Consider the following 18,505-nt stretch of genomic DNA (forward strand, 5'->3'; position numbering starts at 1 on the left):
GTATTTTCTTATGCAAAACATTCTTAGGAAGACTTATTTTTCTGTACTTGTGTTGTGCTTTCTCTCACTCAGACTGGAGGATGGCAGTCAGTATGTATTTACAGCATCAAGCAAGGAGCTCCAGCTCATCTGGATGAAAAAGCTCCAGAACTGTCCAGAATCTGCCAGCAGTGACTCTGACGACTCTGGGTGAGCGCTCACTCATGGTTGATCAATTTTAATAGACCTAAGACAAAGCTCTCTCTCTTTTGGATCATAAGTGATTACTCAGTTCAACTGGAGAATGTGAAATATTTGAGCTTAAGCAAAAAAAAAAAAAAAAAAAAAAAAAATAAAAGTTGTGTATCTCAAGGTTGCAAATGAGAACTGAAAGAATTAAAAGGAAAGACATTTACAAAAAGTAGCTGAGTGGAAATTCTAAACTACCGATTTGTAAGTTTGGAAATTGTAGTTATGATAATGCACCTTTAAAAACTGAATAAGTGCAATACAAATTACAGTATAACAAGTGGGATTAAACATAAGTGTTAATGTCAAACATGTAACCTCATCATCTACTGAAACAAGACTAGTGATATAACCTAAAATCACTATCACTCAATATCAATAAAAGCTGGTGATAACAACATATTTTTGGTGTTATTACACAAACCTTTATACGAATTGTTCAGTGTATTCCTACTCAGATGGTCCTAGGACAAGCTAGGGTGCTTCACCTCCTCTTGGATCTGTTGTCATACTTTGGAAAGTCCAATCACTTTAATAACAATAACAGGTTGTTTAAAATCAGAGTAACATAGAAGGCCTGTCTGTTTCTATTTTCGTTTTGATAACACTTTAAAATTAAGCTTGTTGATAAGAGAGCAAAACAAAAACAAAAAACAGAGAACAAGCGTGAGCCGTGAAGAAAACATGACACAAACGAGGCTTTCAGGATCAGTCTTGTGATGTATGCCACTAAGTGGCTGGGGAACTCTATGTGGTTGCACATCGATGAGAGGGGTTGGCCCCCAGTGCAAGATGTACATCATGTATTTGGAGCTGCTACCTGCTTTTATACCTCTCGAGCCCTTTTGTCCTGTTCTGGTCCAGCATGTCCTGGTCAGCACCGGTGTTACAACAGTGGTTTCTTGCATAAACATGCAGGTCAGGACATGCTCCCATCCCCTGTTAAAGCTGCCTCGCTCTCTGTTGTTATGGTGCAACATTCATTCTCTCTTGCCTCTTGAGAGGGCAGCTCAGTTAAAGGTTTGCTTTCAACTATGGTGGCAATGATCAAAACTGTGAGGGCTTAATCTACAAGGGGTGTGTGTGTGCCTATGAATGGCAAGTGTAGGTGTGTTTTCTCTTTCCAGTGCTCTTTTACAAATGGAATGCAGCAGCCCTGTGAAGTCTCTGTGTCCTATGATGTGCCACATAGTTTCATTAAACAGATTCAGGATGTTTGTCTGCTTTGCTGACAGCCAGGTATAAAGCTTTACATAAACAGATACACTGCCACTGGATTTTGGAGGCCATTTCCCTAGCATAAAGTACCAAAGGTCTCTCCTTGCCTCAGTGTGTGAGACCACATACCACCAGGGAATGGCAGCCTTATCTGTTCCATTTAAAAGGGTTTATATGTGACAAACCCAGAGGGTTCATATGAGAGGTTGACCCAAAAGCAGACTCAAGAGCTGACTTTTTGATCAGGCACCAAAACAAGGACTATCAGTACACACGTGCACACATACACACAAACACACGCCTGTGGAGAGATCTCTGGCAAGCAGTTGTGAAACAGAGGAAAGACTGAAATGGTAGAGGAAGGGTTTTTGTTGTATGAGAGCTGCAGGGCTGTTGAGGCTCTGCAGAAAAGGGTGGAACGTCAAGCTAATTAAGCAGTGAGCTAAGACCTTCTTCAATAGAGTGTATGAAGGTAGCCGTGGTTTGGGGGGTGCAGGACTGATCTGATTCTGGTGAGGACCAGTCTGCTTGAGGAGAGGAGGGCTGTAGAGGCTGTGCAAAGGGCCCAGGTTGGAGGTCGTTAAGTAGCGACATCATATTTTTTACAGTTTGGCTGAAGAAGGGAAGCGTTGGTTGGCATTCAGTGGGTGCAACAGAGGAGTCCAGCAATTTAGATGGAGAGGAGTTCTCCAGAGAAGCAGGGCTGTTCGGACTATATTTAGGAGTATTAGAACAGGAGAGTGTATCAGGCTGTGGAGTGACAGGGAGGATTGACCACATGTCATCCTGTCAGTGAAACCAATAGGCTCTTTTTGGTTTTTAAAGAATGTGTCAGGGGAGGCACATAATGTGGATAGAGAAGTATATACAGGAGAAGCAGGGTTGGTCTGATTTAACTGAGGACCAGTGAGTGGAGAGGAGGGCTGCTGGGATGGAGTCAAGCTGTTCCACCACTGACAGCAGTGCTTCATCAGTGTCACTGACAAAAGTGGCCTCTTTCTGGAGCTGAACGGGTGCAGCAGAGGAGACCAGTGATGCAGATGAGGCACCCCAACCGGTCGCAGCAGATGGCCGCCCCTCCCTGAGCCTGGTTCTGCCGGAGGTTTCTTCCTGTTAAAAGGGAGTTTTTCCTTCCCACTGTCGCCAAAGTGCTTGCTCATAGGGGGTCATATGATTGTTGGGTTTTTCTCTGTACCTATGAAGCGCCTTTTGTTTCAATTGAATTGAAATCCATATGAGAAGCTGGGAGGACCGGATTTACTTGACACACAGGTGCATCAACTGTTGTCTGTGTGTTCTGCAGCTGCACACACGCTGACTGCTGATCAGGAAGGTTGGTAACAGCTGGCTGTCTCTGTGGCTGCTCAAGAGGCTCCTTTGTAACTGAATAGGAAGAAGATGGCTGTGTCTGAGCTGGCGTCACACAAAGCCTCTTGGCCTGTTGATCTTCCTGTTTAGGTTCAGATGCTGCACAAACAAACACAAACAAAAACACAGTAAGTCTTCTTTCGTTAACAGATTTCCGTCTTCTTTTCATCACATTTCACATGAAAAAACGTCGTAATTCCCAGAAATCTCCTCTCACCTGTGCTCGAGGTGCGATTTCGTGTTCTCTTCCTCTTTTTGCCCTAAAAACAAAAATATGAGAATTTTCATCAGTTGATCCAAACTCTGTGCACTGGTTGTTTCATAATTCAGTGCAGTGATGGGCACATGTATGAACTGCATGTTAGCACTTTGGACATACGTAGTTTTCTTTGGTGGACCAGTCTGGATGCTCTGTGGCGTGACGGCATCTCTCGCTTTCAGCCTGATCAAAATATTTCGCTTGTTCTTTTGAGAGAGACCTCCACTGAAGACAGACAATCATGAGAACCCACTGTCAGCATAGATAAATACTCAGCTACACTGTTACTACAGGGCAGCTGGCACACATGCACAAACATGAGCATAAAGCATTAACAGATGCATAAATATATGCAGAGTTACACACTTACCCTCTTTGCCACAGCTGCATTTACGGCTGCACTGGCAGTTATATTCAGTTCCACCATCACCTTTGGCCTCTGCTCCTTCAGGTAAAGCATGAAGGCGTTTGGTGGCTTCTTTATGTACAGCCGGTCCTCATCCTGTTGGGCTTCACATTTCCTTTTTCTACAGGAATAAAACACAGAGTCAGTGCACATGTTAGCATTGTGTACAGCTGTGAGCAAAGTAGTTTAAAAACATGAGTAAAGCTGTGAAACTGAATGTAAGGAGGCACCATTAAAGGAAGCTGATTACAGTAATGCAAGCAAACATCTGCAGAAAAAAGACTGATATCTGGAGATAACTGACACAAAGCACCACAGAAACTTACTTTGGAGTGGAGGTGATGGATGGGGGAGCAGGAGGGACAAAATCCCAGACTGGAACACCGTGCCTACACAGATGCAGAGACGGATACGAGATAACAGAGTTTATGAAGATACAGATGTTCAGCAGCTGTGTACACTGGTGTGTTTGTGTGTTTTACGTACAGTTCTCCAGCAGGATGCAGGTACTGGATCATGTTTTCTGGAATCCCGAGCACATTACGCTTGAAACACACAAAACACACAACAGATGATGAGAAAAGCTGGAATGCTATGATCTATCCACTCGGTAGAAGAAGTGATCAGTGGGAGGAGAAGATGTGCATAAAACTACATTCATACATAGCTGGACTTTGATCTCCTGCGTTATTCTTTGGAATTATGTTTCACTGGCAGCGACTAAGTTTACTGTTCAGCAAAGCTTCACACCACATTTATACAAAGGTGAAATACAAGGAAGCTGAGAGCAGAGTGATGAGTCCAACACTTTTAAACATCTTTATCAATAAAACTTCAATGAGACCTGTCACTACCTCTGGGTGTCTCAGCTGTCCCTGGCTGACTGTAGAGGTGAGCTGGTGCTGAGACCATGAGTGGAACCAGCTGCTGAGTCACAGGAGGAGCTGGTTCTGGGAGGATGTTGCTAAAGAATCCTCCAGTCTGAGGATCTGATGCTGGCTGAGGGGGAGCAGGTGTCCCAGAGGGTAGGATGTTTGCCCCAGAATGCCAACTTCAGGAGTGGAAGGCGCTTCTTCTGACTGCATTGTCTCTGAAATATGATTGTTTTCGTCCCTGAGGTCCATTTTAGAGACAGACGGGTTGAGGGGGTCGCTCAGAAGAATGACAACTTCTTCTCTCCGGGATCCTGTGGCACACATTCATAAAAGTGTTATATTTAAGTGTTATATTTGTAAAATAATTCAAACCAAACTGAGAAATACAAAAAAACTAACAAACTAATTAATACTTCAAACGATGCTAACCTCAAACTTTGTTAACTCTCATTACTTCGCTGCATTTATATAACAGCAATTGTTCTTACTTTGTAACAAACAGTTTAAAAAGATAATGCACTGTTTCACAATTACAGTTATATATAATATAATGAACAGGTTTCAGTTGTTTACCAAAAAAATGTAAATATCATATATATGTATATACAAGAATCTGCAATTCAACAACACTAACAAGGTACATGAGGACTTGGAATTTGATTTTTAAAAAATACATTTGCTGACTGACGGGTTTTAATTTTGCATCAGCTTAGCCAGTTACAACATTAAAATAATGACTTTTCTGATTTAAAACCTGATTAAGCTGACCTGTACTGCAGAAGGAAATAAAAAAAACTGTAGAAACAAGTTGCTCTGCAGATTCAAGTTTTACAGGCATTCGTGTTATGAATTAATACAATATGATGCATTGTTGAGATGAATTCACCCCAAAGTTTGATTAAAATGTAACAAGAATGTGCTGTATGAAGGCAGTTACTGCCTACAGGTTTATTTAAATACTGCAGATATATTTTAAAGTACATTTTTCTGATAATACCATTGCAGTTTTCATTTAAATTTTAATTCGATACTTGTTTTTTTTTTTTTTTTTTACACGATGTGAATTACTTAGGCTACGTTCACACTGCAGGTCTTAATGCTCAATTCCGATTTTTTGATCAAATCGGACTTTTTTGTCTGCTTGTTCACACTACAAATAAAATGCGACCAGCAAACGCGCTCTAGTGTGAACGCTCAAAGCGGCCCGCATGCGCAAAAGAAGATGTCACACACAACGCGCTCTGTTTAGACCCAGAGCAAACAATATTGTTTGACTGATGGCCCTTAATATAAAGACTTCGGACTTTACGTTTCCCAATTTTTGCTTTAAGTTATTTTGTTATTTACATAATAATGTAGATAACCTAATAATGATCCTTATTGCTGTTTTAGAGGAGCGCTGCTTCAAAGGATAGCTGCAGATTTCTGTCAGAATCTGCAGATTATACAGTACAAATAAAATGTTCACGTTTCTCCAACGTTGTCTTCCCAACAGTTTCACTGACATCTACACAGGATGGCCAGGAAGCGTTCGCGATGTCTTCTCTGGCGCTGATAATTGGCGTCTGTCTTGTGTCAGTGACGTAAAAGACAGATTTAATGCGACATGACCGTTCAAACAGCAGTCGCTTTCTAAAACATCGGATATGTATCGGATTCATTACCACATACGAAAGTGACCCAGATCGGATTTGAAAACATCGGATTTGTGCCGTTCACACTGTCGGATACTGATCGGATATGGGTCACATAGGGTCAAAAAAGTCGGATTTGAAGCGCTTTCGCCTGCAGTGTGAGCGTAGCCTTAGTTCACTGCTGAATCACACAGTAGCTCGATAATTCAAACTTTAGTTTGTAGACTTTGTTTACACGTTGAGGGACACAGTAAAACAGGAAAAAGGCTTTTCTCAGGGACTCTGGGGCAGATAGTTTATGTTGGGCCCCGACTGAGCCCACAGTACATGTCAGGGTACTTATTCCCTTAGTAACCAAATTGTAAGCAGAGAGACAAAACCATGCTCAGAAAGGTTAACGCTTGTTTTCAGTTTTGAGTGTATTGAATATTTCTATTACAATATGCAAAAAGTCCATCAGTTATTGAAGGAAACAGCTGTCGGATGTTGCTTTACACTGTAAAAAAGAATTCTGTACAAAAACAGTAATGTGTTTTTTTTTTTTTAACGGAAGTTGAAAGACTTTCCTGTAAATGGTACAACAGAAAAATCGTCTTATTCTTAGTCACAATATATTTTCTGTGTCATTAATGGATTTTTTCTGTGAATAGAAAAACTGAAAATTCTGTTTCTATTACTATTTACAGTCACTTCTTTTAACTTTAACCCATTAAATGTACGTTTTTATATCCTTAACCATACATTTCTATACAATTACACCATTATACACCATTTGCTTGTAAATTAAAACTTCTTAAAATGATCTGTGCACAAGTAGTACACAACAACATTGGTACATTTAATGCTAAATATTCTTTTATTTTATTTTATATTGCTTGTTCTGATGAAGACTTTTAAACTGTCAACAGCAGCTAAGTGAATAAGGATTTGTGTCCATGAACCCTCAGCATTGACAACACTTAAATGCCATAGTTCAAAATCCTCAATCCACACCTTTTGTCCCCTGTGTTCAAAATGCTCTTAGCTGTTAAAGTAGAGGAGAAAAGTTTGACATATTTCACAGCCATTACATGTTCTCTCAAAAAGAGGGCACAGTTACTTCCCAAGCAAAAACCTCTGCTTGTGCTCACAAACCCTAAATCGCAACAAATTAGACAATAATAAGACAAGTGACTACAAAATGACACCGGAGGTTGGTGAAGAGCAAGCATGAAGTGAGAAATTGTGTGCACACCTTCTAGTGATACCTTCATTTACCTGTGTGATAAAGTCCTGAATGTAGCGTGGTAGTCCATTAAATTCCATCTGAGCTTTAAAGATCAATTTATTCTGAGGAAAAAAAGAAAAGAAAAGAAGTTTTAAGATGTTCATTTTTTGTTGCTATTGTTTACATTTAAGATTAAAAAAAGGAATAAAAATACAAAGTTTAGTATTAGGTGGAAAATGACTTGAAATAAACTGAACTTGTACACCTACCATTGAAAGCCAGCAAGAAAGAACAGAGTTTTGGTTTTGTTTAGATCTGCTGTGGATTATCATTATTAATTTTCCTAAAATAAATGTAGAGTTGCAAACACATAACAGCATTCCGTTGCAATATAAGCAGTTTATAATTAAAGTAACACGCAAACCTTCACAAACTAAATCAATCACAACATTAAACTCACCTTGTTTTTGTAGACAAGGTGATCAGGCTTTTTGATCCTCTCCTGAGACCAGCTGCACTGCACCATCAGCATCTTATATCTTCCTTTTTCACTCAGTAAAGTGTTTCCTTTTGTTGGCTCTGCACGTGCAAGTGTGTGATCACAGGTGAAATAAGGGATATTTTTCCATTGCAGGTTTAGAGTGTTTCATTTAGTGATAGCTGTTGATCCACTTTTCAAATAATCTCTAAGGATCTGAATTTTTAAGAAAGACACAAATGTCCCTGCTTATTATTAGCTTGATATAGACATAACAATTTACAATATGTCAGCAGCATCCCCACATGGCATATAACACCCCTGCAGACCAGCACTGCGCCTATATTATACTTTAGTCAACATATAGTTATAATTTAACTACAATTAGCTCAATGGGGTCACAAAAATTTCCCACATACTTGAAATGATCTACTCAGCATTACAAAAATTACATTTTCAAGAGAAGTTGGAGTAAAAATGTGTTTACAGGAAAAATGTGTCTGTCTACAAATATTAACTAAACATTTTATGTGCTACAAAATGGACATAATGATAAATGTGCTGAGGTGAAACTAAACTTTCAATAATATCACCACTATAGTTTGTTAACCAGGGGCGATTCTAGGATCAGAGCTTTGGGGGTGCTGAGCACCCAGAGAGCTGCCCAGCCAGCCAAGATACACTTTACTCGTCACAATGAGACTTCTTCCCTGTCTCTTTCGGTCCCTGCATCCTCCCTGTCCTCATCGTCTGTTGTCTTCGTCTCCTTTATCAGTCATCACAGTTTTACCCTCTCTGTGCAAGTCTGCAAATTTCTTTATTAAATCATAAGATTCTTAAATTCATCAAGTCTCTCTGTGCCTGGGTCCTCGTCACAAAACATGACATCACTGTTTTGTACATTTTAACACAATTGAATCCCACATTTGTGAAAGAAAAGCAAAACACTTTTTTGAAAAGTCTACAACAAAACCATCAAATCTGATAAAGGTTATTTAAATGCTGCAAAAGAAGAATGGATTGGAATAAAAAAAAAATACATATCCTAACCTTAATTACTGCGGGAGAATAATGAATGATGCTCATAGTGAGTAAGAAGTAAACTGAGTGCATTTTTTGGACAGAGATTAACTTTTAATGTGTTTGTATAATATAATACAGATACATAAAAAACACTCCCGAAACAGAATAAATTCTTACAAATACATTATTACAAAATATTAATAAAAACCTATAAAAATGGAGGCAACTTTGCCTGTGGTAGAATGTATACAATGTATGAAAAAATATTTACTGCAGATACTAATTTTGTGTTGTAAGATTTCATGCTTTGGTACTTGAGAGAGCTTGACTTTTTTATCAGGTGGTACACACTGTAAAACGTTTGAGAAACACTGTATGTGTGATTAAGATTAAGGAACTGACCTCCCAGCCCATTATTCCGTCAGTGGGCTGGTTTCAGTCATTATGCTAATGTACTGTTTATAAGGTTGGGGAAACCTGCAGTCAGCTGAGACTGAAGAAGTCACTTGGATGGGTGACGAAACGTTTCTCCCACAAAACACTACGTCCAGATGAACAGAATCGACTTTTGGAGAAGTGTATGTGTGCTTTTGGAAAACATTTAAAGCTGCTGTACAGAATCTTTGAAACAAGCTTAAAACATTTTTAGAATATAAACAGAGCATCTGCTTCTCTTTGCAGCTCCTCACTCCACCAGGGCTGTTTGGCTCTTTCTGATAGTGTGCAAATGTGATGTACGTATTGCGGCAGTCATACAGACAACTGGACGGTCCAAAAGTTGGCCTACCTATTACTGGCTGAGGTTTTAGTAGAGTTTTGGCTGAACCACATAAAAATATATCATTAATTTTAATCTCCCCAATCCATTACAATGTTATGTCGGAATGTTGTTAAAGAGGGTCAAAAATGTTTCAACCCAGTTTGTTTTGCAGATTCTGTACAGCAGCTTTAATATAGAACCAAAATACATCAGTGACCTCCTGACCCAGTATGAACCTTCCAGATCCCTCAGGTCATCTGGATCTGGTCTTTTATCAGTTCCCAGAGTCAGAACCAGACACGGAGAAGCTGCATTCAGCTTTTATGCTCCTTATATCTGGAACAAACTCCCAGAAAGCCTCAGATCAGCTGAAACACTCAGTTTATTTAAATCCAGGTTGAAGACTCACCTGTTCTCAGCTGCATTTGAATAAAGCACCAAATCCACACTTTTAAGCTTAAATTTCAAAACTAACATTTTAACTACTGATTTTATCTACTGTTCTGATTTTATCTGTTTTGATTTTATATACTGTTTTGTTTGTTTGTTTGTTAATTAGTTAGTTTGTTTGCTTGTTTTAATCAATTTTAAATCATGCTTTTTATTTGTTTTTGTTTCTAATGTCTCTGTAAAGCACTTTGAATCACCTTGTTGTTGAATTGTGCTATACAAATAAACTTGCCTTGCCTTGCCTAGGGAGGACACAACTTCCAGATTGTGTGAGTAAAATCAGGTTTTTTCTCTTTGTCAGTTTAACAGTTTCTGTTGTGCCCGTCACTGTTCCCTGTCTGTTTTCTTACCTGGTTCTTCCTGGCCTTGTACTTTCTCTTCACGTTCCCCTCTTTCTTCTCTTTGGACTGACAATCATACACAAATAGATTGTATTCAATTAGATGCAAAAATTACATTATTATATAAAAAAAACTATTAAGATCACTAATAAAAAGTCCTCTCTCAGTGTACTTTCAACCGAAAGGCAAATAACCAAACCACATGAACATCTAATAAAAGATATAAACATTAAAACACTGATCCAACATTATTCTTGATTAACGGATCATTTGATTTTACACTTGTACCTGAATGTGGCTCCTTTTTTTGAAAAAACTTCCTTATATCCATTATGAACTTGGCTGTCTCTGTACACACACACACACACACACACACACACACACACACACACACAACAGGAGTTATAAGGTTAATGGGCATTCAGTCAGTTAGCTAGTTAGTATCCATTTCAAACAGGACAGTGGTAACAACAGTAGGCTGCATTCAATTATAAGTTTTAGATTTTAAATAAGCTGTATAAATTTCAATGGGAGCAACAGGACGGTCAAATGTCGCTGATTTTACTACAGAGCAGGACGGATTATAGGGTAGCAAACATCATTGGAAAACACGTTTTCAACACTGCAGGTTACCTGGTGTAATGTTTTTCAGCTAAAAAGAAACATGGCCTGACTCCTACCTAACTATATAAAAAGTAACTTAGGGTTAAATGCAGCTAATATGTCCTGTTTTAAGCCAGGCACTTACCCCTCCGCTCCGCTGCGTCTCAGCCACCATCGCTCTGGCAGAAAGGGTGCTAGAGCCAGAGCAGGGGAAAAACGAGCTGTAACAACAAAGTTCTGTATGCTTTTTATATTTTTAGTAGTGTGTCACACAAACAGCAAATATTGTCAAAAAAGTAAGACATCTTTGGGGGTGCTTTGATTCAATCGCCCCTGCTGTTAACTATCAAATTAGTCTATGCTGGTCAGCTAGCTAAAAGTTTTTATGTTAGCAGCCTAAATCACAGGCTAACATTAGCATTTGTTAGCCAGTCAGGATGGTCTGAGGCTAAAACTAGAGTTAGTGTAACTTTGCCTGAAACCCTTTAAAGTCTTCAGTAGAGGCAACTGTAAAACATAGTTAGCTGTCATGTTAAATTTAAATAATAATCTAAATAATATGCAAATGTACTGTTTATAAGATTGGGGAAACCTGCAGTCAGCTGAGACTGAAAAAGTCACCTGGATGAGTGACGAAACGTTTCTCCCACTGAAAACGCTACGTCCAGATGAACAGAATCAACTTTTGGAGATTTACTTACCTGAATGATTGAGAATGCATCAAGACGATGACAGGGAAACTATTTCAATTCAGTTCAATTTTAATTATATAGCACCAAGTCACAACAACAGCTTTATATTCTAAGGTAAAGCCTCTACGATAATAGAGGGACAATGCCCTGTAAGCAAGCACTTGGCAACAGTTCTCCCTTTTAACAGGGAGAAACCTCCAGGAGCACCGGGCTCAAGGAGGGGTGGCAATTTCATGGGTTGGGAGTGAGCATTGGAAGACAGGACTAAAGACTAAATTGATCAGACTAAAACATACTCTTTGTGCTATCTGTCCACCTTCCTGGCTTGAGAACAGTAAAATATTACCTCTAATATACTTGATAATAGATATCTGAGATTCTATAGATTCTATATTCTGTAAATCACAGGTTTGTGCTAAATGTCTGTTTGTGTTGAGGACCAGGTATTGCTGAAAAAAATCAGTTCATGAGCTCCAAAGTGCTGGTGTACTTCTTCATTTTTCATAAAGTAAATTAAAAATATAACTTGTCCAGCTCCAGATGGACACCCTGTCAGAGACAATAGCACTTTCCTATGGCACTTAATTAAAAGCAGCTTTCAGCGACAATAGCCAACTGTGGCCACAAGATGGTAGTAATGTAAATGCTAGGTGCACATATTAATGAACATGCAAGGAACTTTATGACAGTGCTGTCTGAGCTGAAAGGAGAGAGATCGCTTTACTTTGGTACATTTTTATTGAAGTCTATTTTTAGATTTGACAGGGCAAAGATTCAGTTATTACAGACCTCCAAACCTCTTGTGATCTTCAGGTTGGCTCAAGTATGTAGCGAGCTTCACCTAATATGCTTCCATGGCCAAGCAGCTTTATCCAAACCTTACATGGTAAAATGGTCTGTATTTGTATAGCGCTTTACTTGGTCCTAAGGACCCCAAAGCGCTTTACACTATACGCAATCATCCACCCATTCACACACACATTCACACACTGGTGATGGCAAGCTACAATGTAGCCACAGCCACCCTGGGGCGCACTGACAGAGGCGAGCACCAAGCACAACACAAAGTGTCAGATGCACTGGTGTAAAGCACCTCTATCGGTCTCTGAAGCAGTGGAATACCTGATCTCTTCTCTGTCTGGTATGACAGTGTGAGCCGGAAGAACTGCACATGTCTGACAGCATTTTGCCGTGTGTGACCTTTCCTCAACCTCGTGGAAAGCCTTCACAGCAGAGTTCACAGCTGCAAAGTGTGACCTGACATCATATGAAACCCTATGGATCACACAAGTTCATATGTACTACTATGTACATATGATTTGGGGATATATAAATAAAACTGAATTCAATTGAAATGAAATTGAATATGCGTGTAAAGGCAGATGAGTGATTACTTTTGGCAATATAGTAAATGTCACCTGCCTTAATAGCGAGGTATTTTCAGCCAGGACATGCAGTGGCATGAGTAAGTAGTGATGTGACCAGCTAAGGATTCAAATAGTTGTAATAGTGAATAAACTGTCTTAATTAAAGTATATACATCAAGATAATGATAATATTAACAAACATATGAAACAACAAAGTCTTCATTCAGATGACATTAAATCATCCCGTAGTTATCCTGCTATGAGCTTATTACAGTGTTCTGTTGAATAAATAGGATTTTCTCTCTGATATTAAAAGGAAAGCTGTGCCTCATAATAGTTTGAGGTACATTTATTTAAAATTAACAAAGTATTATTTAAAAACTATTTATTTTAGCTGTGTAAGCAGCCATAACATTTCTGCTTTGGTCCTGTGAATTCTGTTATTAAATTAAGTTGCTGGAATGGACAGAGTCCCTAATACAAAGCATTACAGGCATGGTTTTTGGGGTCAGAGAGGACGGTTGTCAGTCACACGTGTTTGATGGAGTTTCAGGCTGGAATGGTTTCCTTCAAACTGTGTAAGATAATTTGACTTTGACTTTCACATCTACCTATTCACACTGTGCACTGTGGGGACACTGGGCACCTCTGAGGTGGGTGAGAGGCCAAAGAAATGAAACTCCCCACCAACAGGATTTTTCTTTAATGAGATATTTGGACAAGGTGAATTACATTCAGCGGGCACACAATAGTGGAAAAACACACGGTGGCACAGGACACAGCTATGGCTCTATTCAGCCGTCATGCATTGCATCTGCTTTCGTTTGCTGCATGGTGATGAAATATGGAGCACTGCAGTGACTGCATGACTACAGCAGTCACAAAATACACTGACGAAGGGATTTCTGTGGGACAGATTGAGTACGTTTATTTAACAGGTACAGAAATTGACATGTAAAAAGGAAATGCTGTGGTTTTCACAGCAGTTAGTGGTGGGGTTATTTGTTGAGGAACTGAATGCTAAAGTCCTGAGCTCAGACTGGGATTGTTGTTTTGAACTGTGGACTAACCAAAGACTATTTTAAAAGATCTGGATGTAGTCTTTGGTCTAGATCGTAAATCCTATTGAATAACAATTCTTTACAATTCAATATCTGTAGATATTGTCCTCGTGTTCTGAGATCCATCTGCTTACTCCTTTCCAGCCTTATCCTCTTTTCTAATATGGCCACGTCTTTCCCCAAAAAACATGATAGTAACAGCCCAAATGCCAGACTTGAGGCTTCATAATGGTAGTCCACAAAGGAAGGATTGTGGCATGGAAACTGTGTGCTTGCTGGATAACAAGATATAGCTTTTAAATTAAATAAACTTGGGTTTTTGTTAATGCTGATTTGTTTTCCTAGTATTTGCCTGCTTCAAGGCTTTGTGTTAAGCTAGAGTGACCATGTAATATCCTAGTCCTGTCAGCCAAAAATTCACAGGATTTCTAGAGCATTCACAGGATTCCAGAACTAGATGTAATAAAAATGTAATGCATTATATAGTATATAATTGAGGCATAACATACTCAAAGTATAGGCAGTACAAGCACAAGCACTGGCTGGCGCCTCTCAGCAGGCTTTCAGAAGTTAGTCAGGTGGAAAGAGAAGAAGGAATTGAGTCTTCTAAGGGAGCGAAGCCTTAAAGAGACAGGTTGTTTCAGAGGATGAACCAGGGGCTGACTGTAGGGCTAGTCAATGATAAATAAGGAAGTAAGGATTTTTTTTTACCTGTCAGCCTGAAAGGCTTATGGGGATATTGTTCGTACCCTGCTGGGCGGCCAGGCAGCTATAGGCGAGAGGTGTGGATAATTCAAGAATGACGTGATATAGGATTTTCAACTTATCATAGGTGCATCTACTCAAAGTCTGACCTTCAATTTATTTGAGTTGGTTTTTTTTAAAAATCTAGCACCAAATCACAATAACAGTCACTTTTATATGTACCCTACCATAATACAGAGAAAAGCCCAACAATCAATGACCCCTGTGAGCAAGCGTGTGGTGATGGTGTTAAGAAAAATTTAACAGGAAGAAACCTCTGGCAGAACCCGGCTCAGGGAGAAGCAGCCATCTGCTGTGACCAGTTGGGGGGTGATGGGAAGGAGACAGGACAAGAGGCATGCTGTGGAAGAGAGCCAGAGATTATTAATAACTAATGATTAAATGCAGAGTGACTTCTAAACACATAGTGAGTGAAAAAAAATGTGAGTCAAGAAAAAACCTCCACCTGACCTCAAAAACTTGACCTGAAAGTCATATGTCAAGGTTTCGGAAAATCTTGTGAACAAGGTAACGCCACCTAGGATTGTCAAACTGCTACTGAAAAGCTTGCATGAGTTTAAATATCCTCTGGCAAGATTGTCTAAAAGTTTTTATGAATGCAATAACTCAAGACATCACCTAGGAATTGTACATTTTTACCATATATGAGGCTGAGGGGTAGCACTGGTGGCCACCAGTATTTTTTTTTTGAGTGGCCTCGCAAGTAGAGACAGAAATGACTGTAATAGTTAGCCCTTTAAGTAGAAAGCTTGTATCTCAGATCTCCCCCTGAATGTTGCCAAAGACTAGTTTGAGAATCATGTAAAACAGTTACTCAGAGTCGCATGGAAGGGGTATAATAGATACACTAAAATTAAAGATGACTTGTTGCTACTCAGGAGAGCGTCATCTGTCAACCTCAGTTTGGAGAAGCTGGCTGAGTCTCCAGATGATTCCTCATCAACCAAACCTCTCAGCAGGAGAGCTGAGAGCCTGGAGAGACAGTTATCCTCAGAGGGCCAACCTCCACCCAAACCTCCCCATACCTACTACAGCAGACATAACTATCCTGATGGAGGGGAGGTCAGGACGGCAGGTGAGACGTCACAGCAAATTTAACTGGTTTTCAAACTTGTCTCAGTCAAGTTTCAGCTTCTGTCCCATGAGGGCCAAGAAAAAGGATAGACTGCTGTAAAATGTGCATTTAGAACCATGTTATGTTAGGCAAGTGTTACACCAGTGCCAGCTTATGTGCACACTGACTTTCACAGGATTTATTTGCACATCACTGCAGAAAACATACCTTAACGTTTGTTCCACATGGTTACACACTGTTTCAAGGATGGAGTTCATTTCCAGATATTGTTAATGCACGCATATTACAGGTTTCAAATGGAAATGCAACCTTGGAGTCAGAGTTGCTGAAGATTTTATCAACGCAAACTCCTTTTTTTCATTTTGTCAATCATTTGGATTTGTAATCCATGCATTACTATAGTTTTTAACGAAGCACTGAACAGCGCTTAGATGACTTCTATGTCAATAATTGGCCTGATTGTGACTTGATGCACTGCAGATCCACAGAGTCTCCAAAGCCAGCCGTCAGTGCCTCCTCCTGCTTCTCCTGACCCCCAGGACCCGCCAGCTGTGAGCCCCCAAGTAATAGAGGACCCTGTGAACAAAGACAAGCCAAAAATGAACGTCTTCAGAAAGTTTTTTTCTAAGAAGTAACACTTTGGTTTCCATCCATATATCTTGTGATGCTGTCCATCTCAGTCTCGTTTCAGATTTGGAATATTTTTGTTACCATCAACAATAAGGATACAAAGTCTTGACATGACTCTGCATGAAGTTTCATAGAAATCACATCATATACCAAATACAGATTTTCTTTTACAAGTACCTCCAGCAAATGAAAGGAGGTTATGCCCAGCACAGACGAAATGATAAAGTAACGGCTCATACCACTACTAGATTTGTGATTGGCTGCTTATTTTCCATATTTGCTGATTATCTGCTAGCAGCTGTGCAACCCACCTCCAGCCCAGCTCCTCTTTTTCATATTGTCTGACTTAATCTGTGCTTCTCTGTACTGTACTGGGTCTTACTGCTGCTCTCCCTGTCTCTGTCATTCTGTGTATACACATGGAAAGGTAACGTAAATAACTGCAAATGAAAATACCATAATCTTCTTTTACTATAGAAGTTCTAACTAAAGTAGCAATCAAGTACAAAAAAAACCCCAGCAAAAAAAAAAAAAAAACTCCTTAAGAGATTTTTGGAGAAGCACTTTATGCCATGGCCACAATAAGGAAGGATTTGAAGCAGCCAGCAGGTCAGCAGTTCTACAGACAGATGTTAATGATGTGTTTACATCACCTCTAATGAGAATCTGCTCTCGGCCTGATCCCAAACAGTTTAAAGTGACTCCATGTGAAGACTTTGACTGCACGACATGATCACTACTTTATCAAAATTGACACTTGCTCTCATACAGAATGATTGACAGCAAATCAATTCAAGCAAATTTGTCACATTTAACTGGAGAAAAGATTCGCGAAGATATCGTTCAGCAGAGATGACGCTCTGCATTTTCACACAAAGAACTTTGGCTAATGATTCAACTCCATTTATTTATTAATGAGCAACAAATCCAAACATCTCCAGTCTCATTTTCTCCTCCATTCAATCAGATCAATAAGTGAATCAATAAAAATAATGAGTCAGATTGAAACTTGAAGAAATCATTTGGCAAAAGAAATTAAACTCAGTTGAAGTGTTAAAGTGAGAGTCATTCAATAAAACTGAATCAAAAACGTGATGTAACTTCATCATTTATCTGTATCTGTTTCTGCAGATCAGACTTCGACAATGTTACTTATCTTTTTCTGTATTTGTTTGATTGCTCTAAGATTGTTTATTGATGTGTTTGAATTGCTTTAATAAAATGTATCCATGTTTCATTATCAACCATTATTGAGCTCTTTCTCTCACTGGAACTATGGTAACGATTGGCCACATGTTAAAACTTCATCAGTGTGTTGACTCACAGCACCAGTATGTTTACATGTTCAAAGGTCATCTGCCTGGACTTCAAGGGTCACGCAGAGAACATTTGACCATCGTCATCTTAGATTTGAACTCTGTGGCACTGGATTTTGGTGTTAAAGGAGGCAATTTGACTTTACTGAACACCATTTTAAATATCCAAATACTTAAATATCTAAAAAGAAAATGATTATTGCTAAATGTCATGCACCAACCTTTGGGACTGAGAATTAAGCTATTGATGATGTGCCAAAATCTCCACTGGCTGTTTGAGGCTGTCTCCAAAAGCAGTGGGAATGACAACATCTCAGCCACAAAGTGGTTGCCCGAGTAAAACCACAGAGCATGAGCATGCTGAAGCAAATTAATTCTTCAAAATTGCCAATGTTCTGAAAATGTGATCACTACAGACCTCCAAACTTCATGTAGCCTTCAGATTAGCTCAAGAACAGTGCATAAAGAGCTTCGTGAAATGTATTTCCGCTGCAACCAAGCATTATGCAAAGAGTCAGATGAAGTAGTGTAAAGCAAACTGCCACTGGACTCTAGAGCAGTGGAGACGTGGTCTGTGGAGTGACGAATCACGCTTCTCTGTCTGGCAATCTGATGGACGAATCTAGGATGGCGGTTGCCAGAAGAACTGCACATGTCTGACTGCATAGTGCCCTGTGTGATGTTTGTGGAGGTGGTGGTATGGGTGTTTGAGCTGGGCTTAGCCCCTTGCATACCAAAACACTTTGGAC

At 39.5% G+C, this 18,505-nt stretch overlaps 1 protein-coding gene across 1 annotated transcript in view; it reads left to right on the forward strand.

The window, feature by feature from the left end:
• sptbn5 (spectrin, beta, non-erythrocytic 5) overlaps positions 1 to 16,445 on the forward strand; it is a 67,261-nt gene extending 50,816 nt beyond the window's left edge. The window contains exons 79-81 of the mRNA XM_085342371.1: positions 73 to 189; positions 15,614 to 15,810; positions 16,291 to 16,445. Of these exons, the coding sequence (XP_085198497.1) occupies positions 73 to 189; positions 15,614 to 15,810; positions 16,291 to 16,445 (469 nt within the window). The remainder of the gene's footprint in view (positions 1 to 72; positions 190 to 15,613; positions 15,811 to 16,290) is intronic.
• The last annotated feature ends 2,060 nt before the right edge of the window (positions 16,446 to 18,505 follow it).

The sequence above is a fragment of the Diplotaxodon limnothrissa genome, linkage group LG19, assembly GCF_057381915.1.
Source record: "Diplotaxodon limnothrissa isolate DT_005_m linkage group LG19, D_limnothrissa_male_GT1.1, whole genome shotgun sequence".
In the NCBI taxonomy this organism is placed as follows: Eukaryota; Metazoa; Chordata; class Actinopteri; order Cichliformes; family Cichlidae; genus Diplotaxodon; species Diplotaxodon limnothrissa.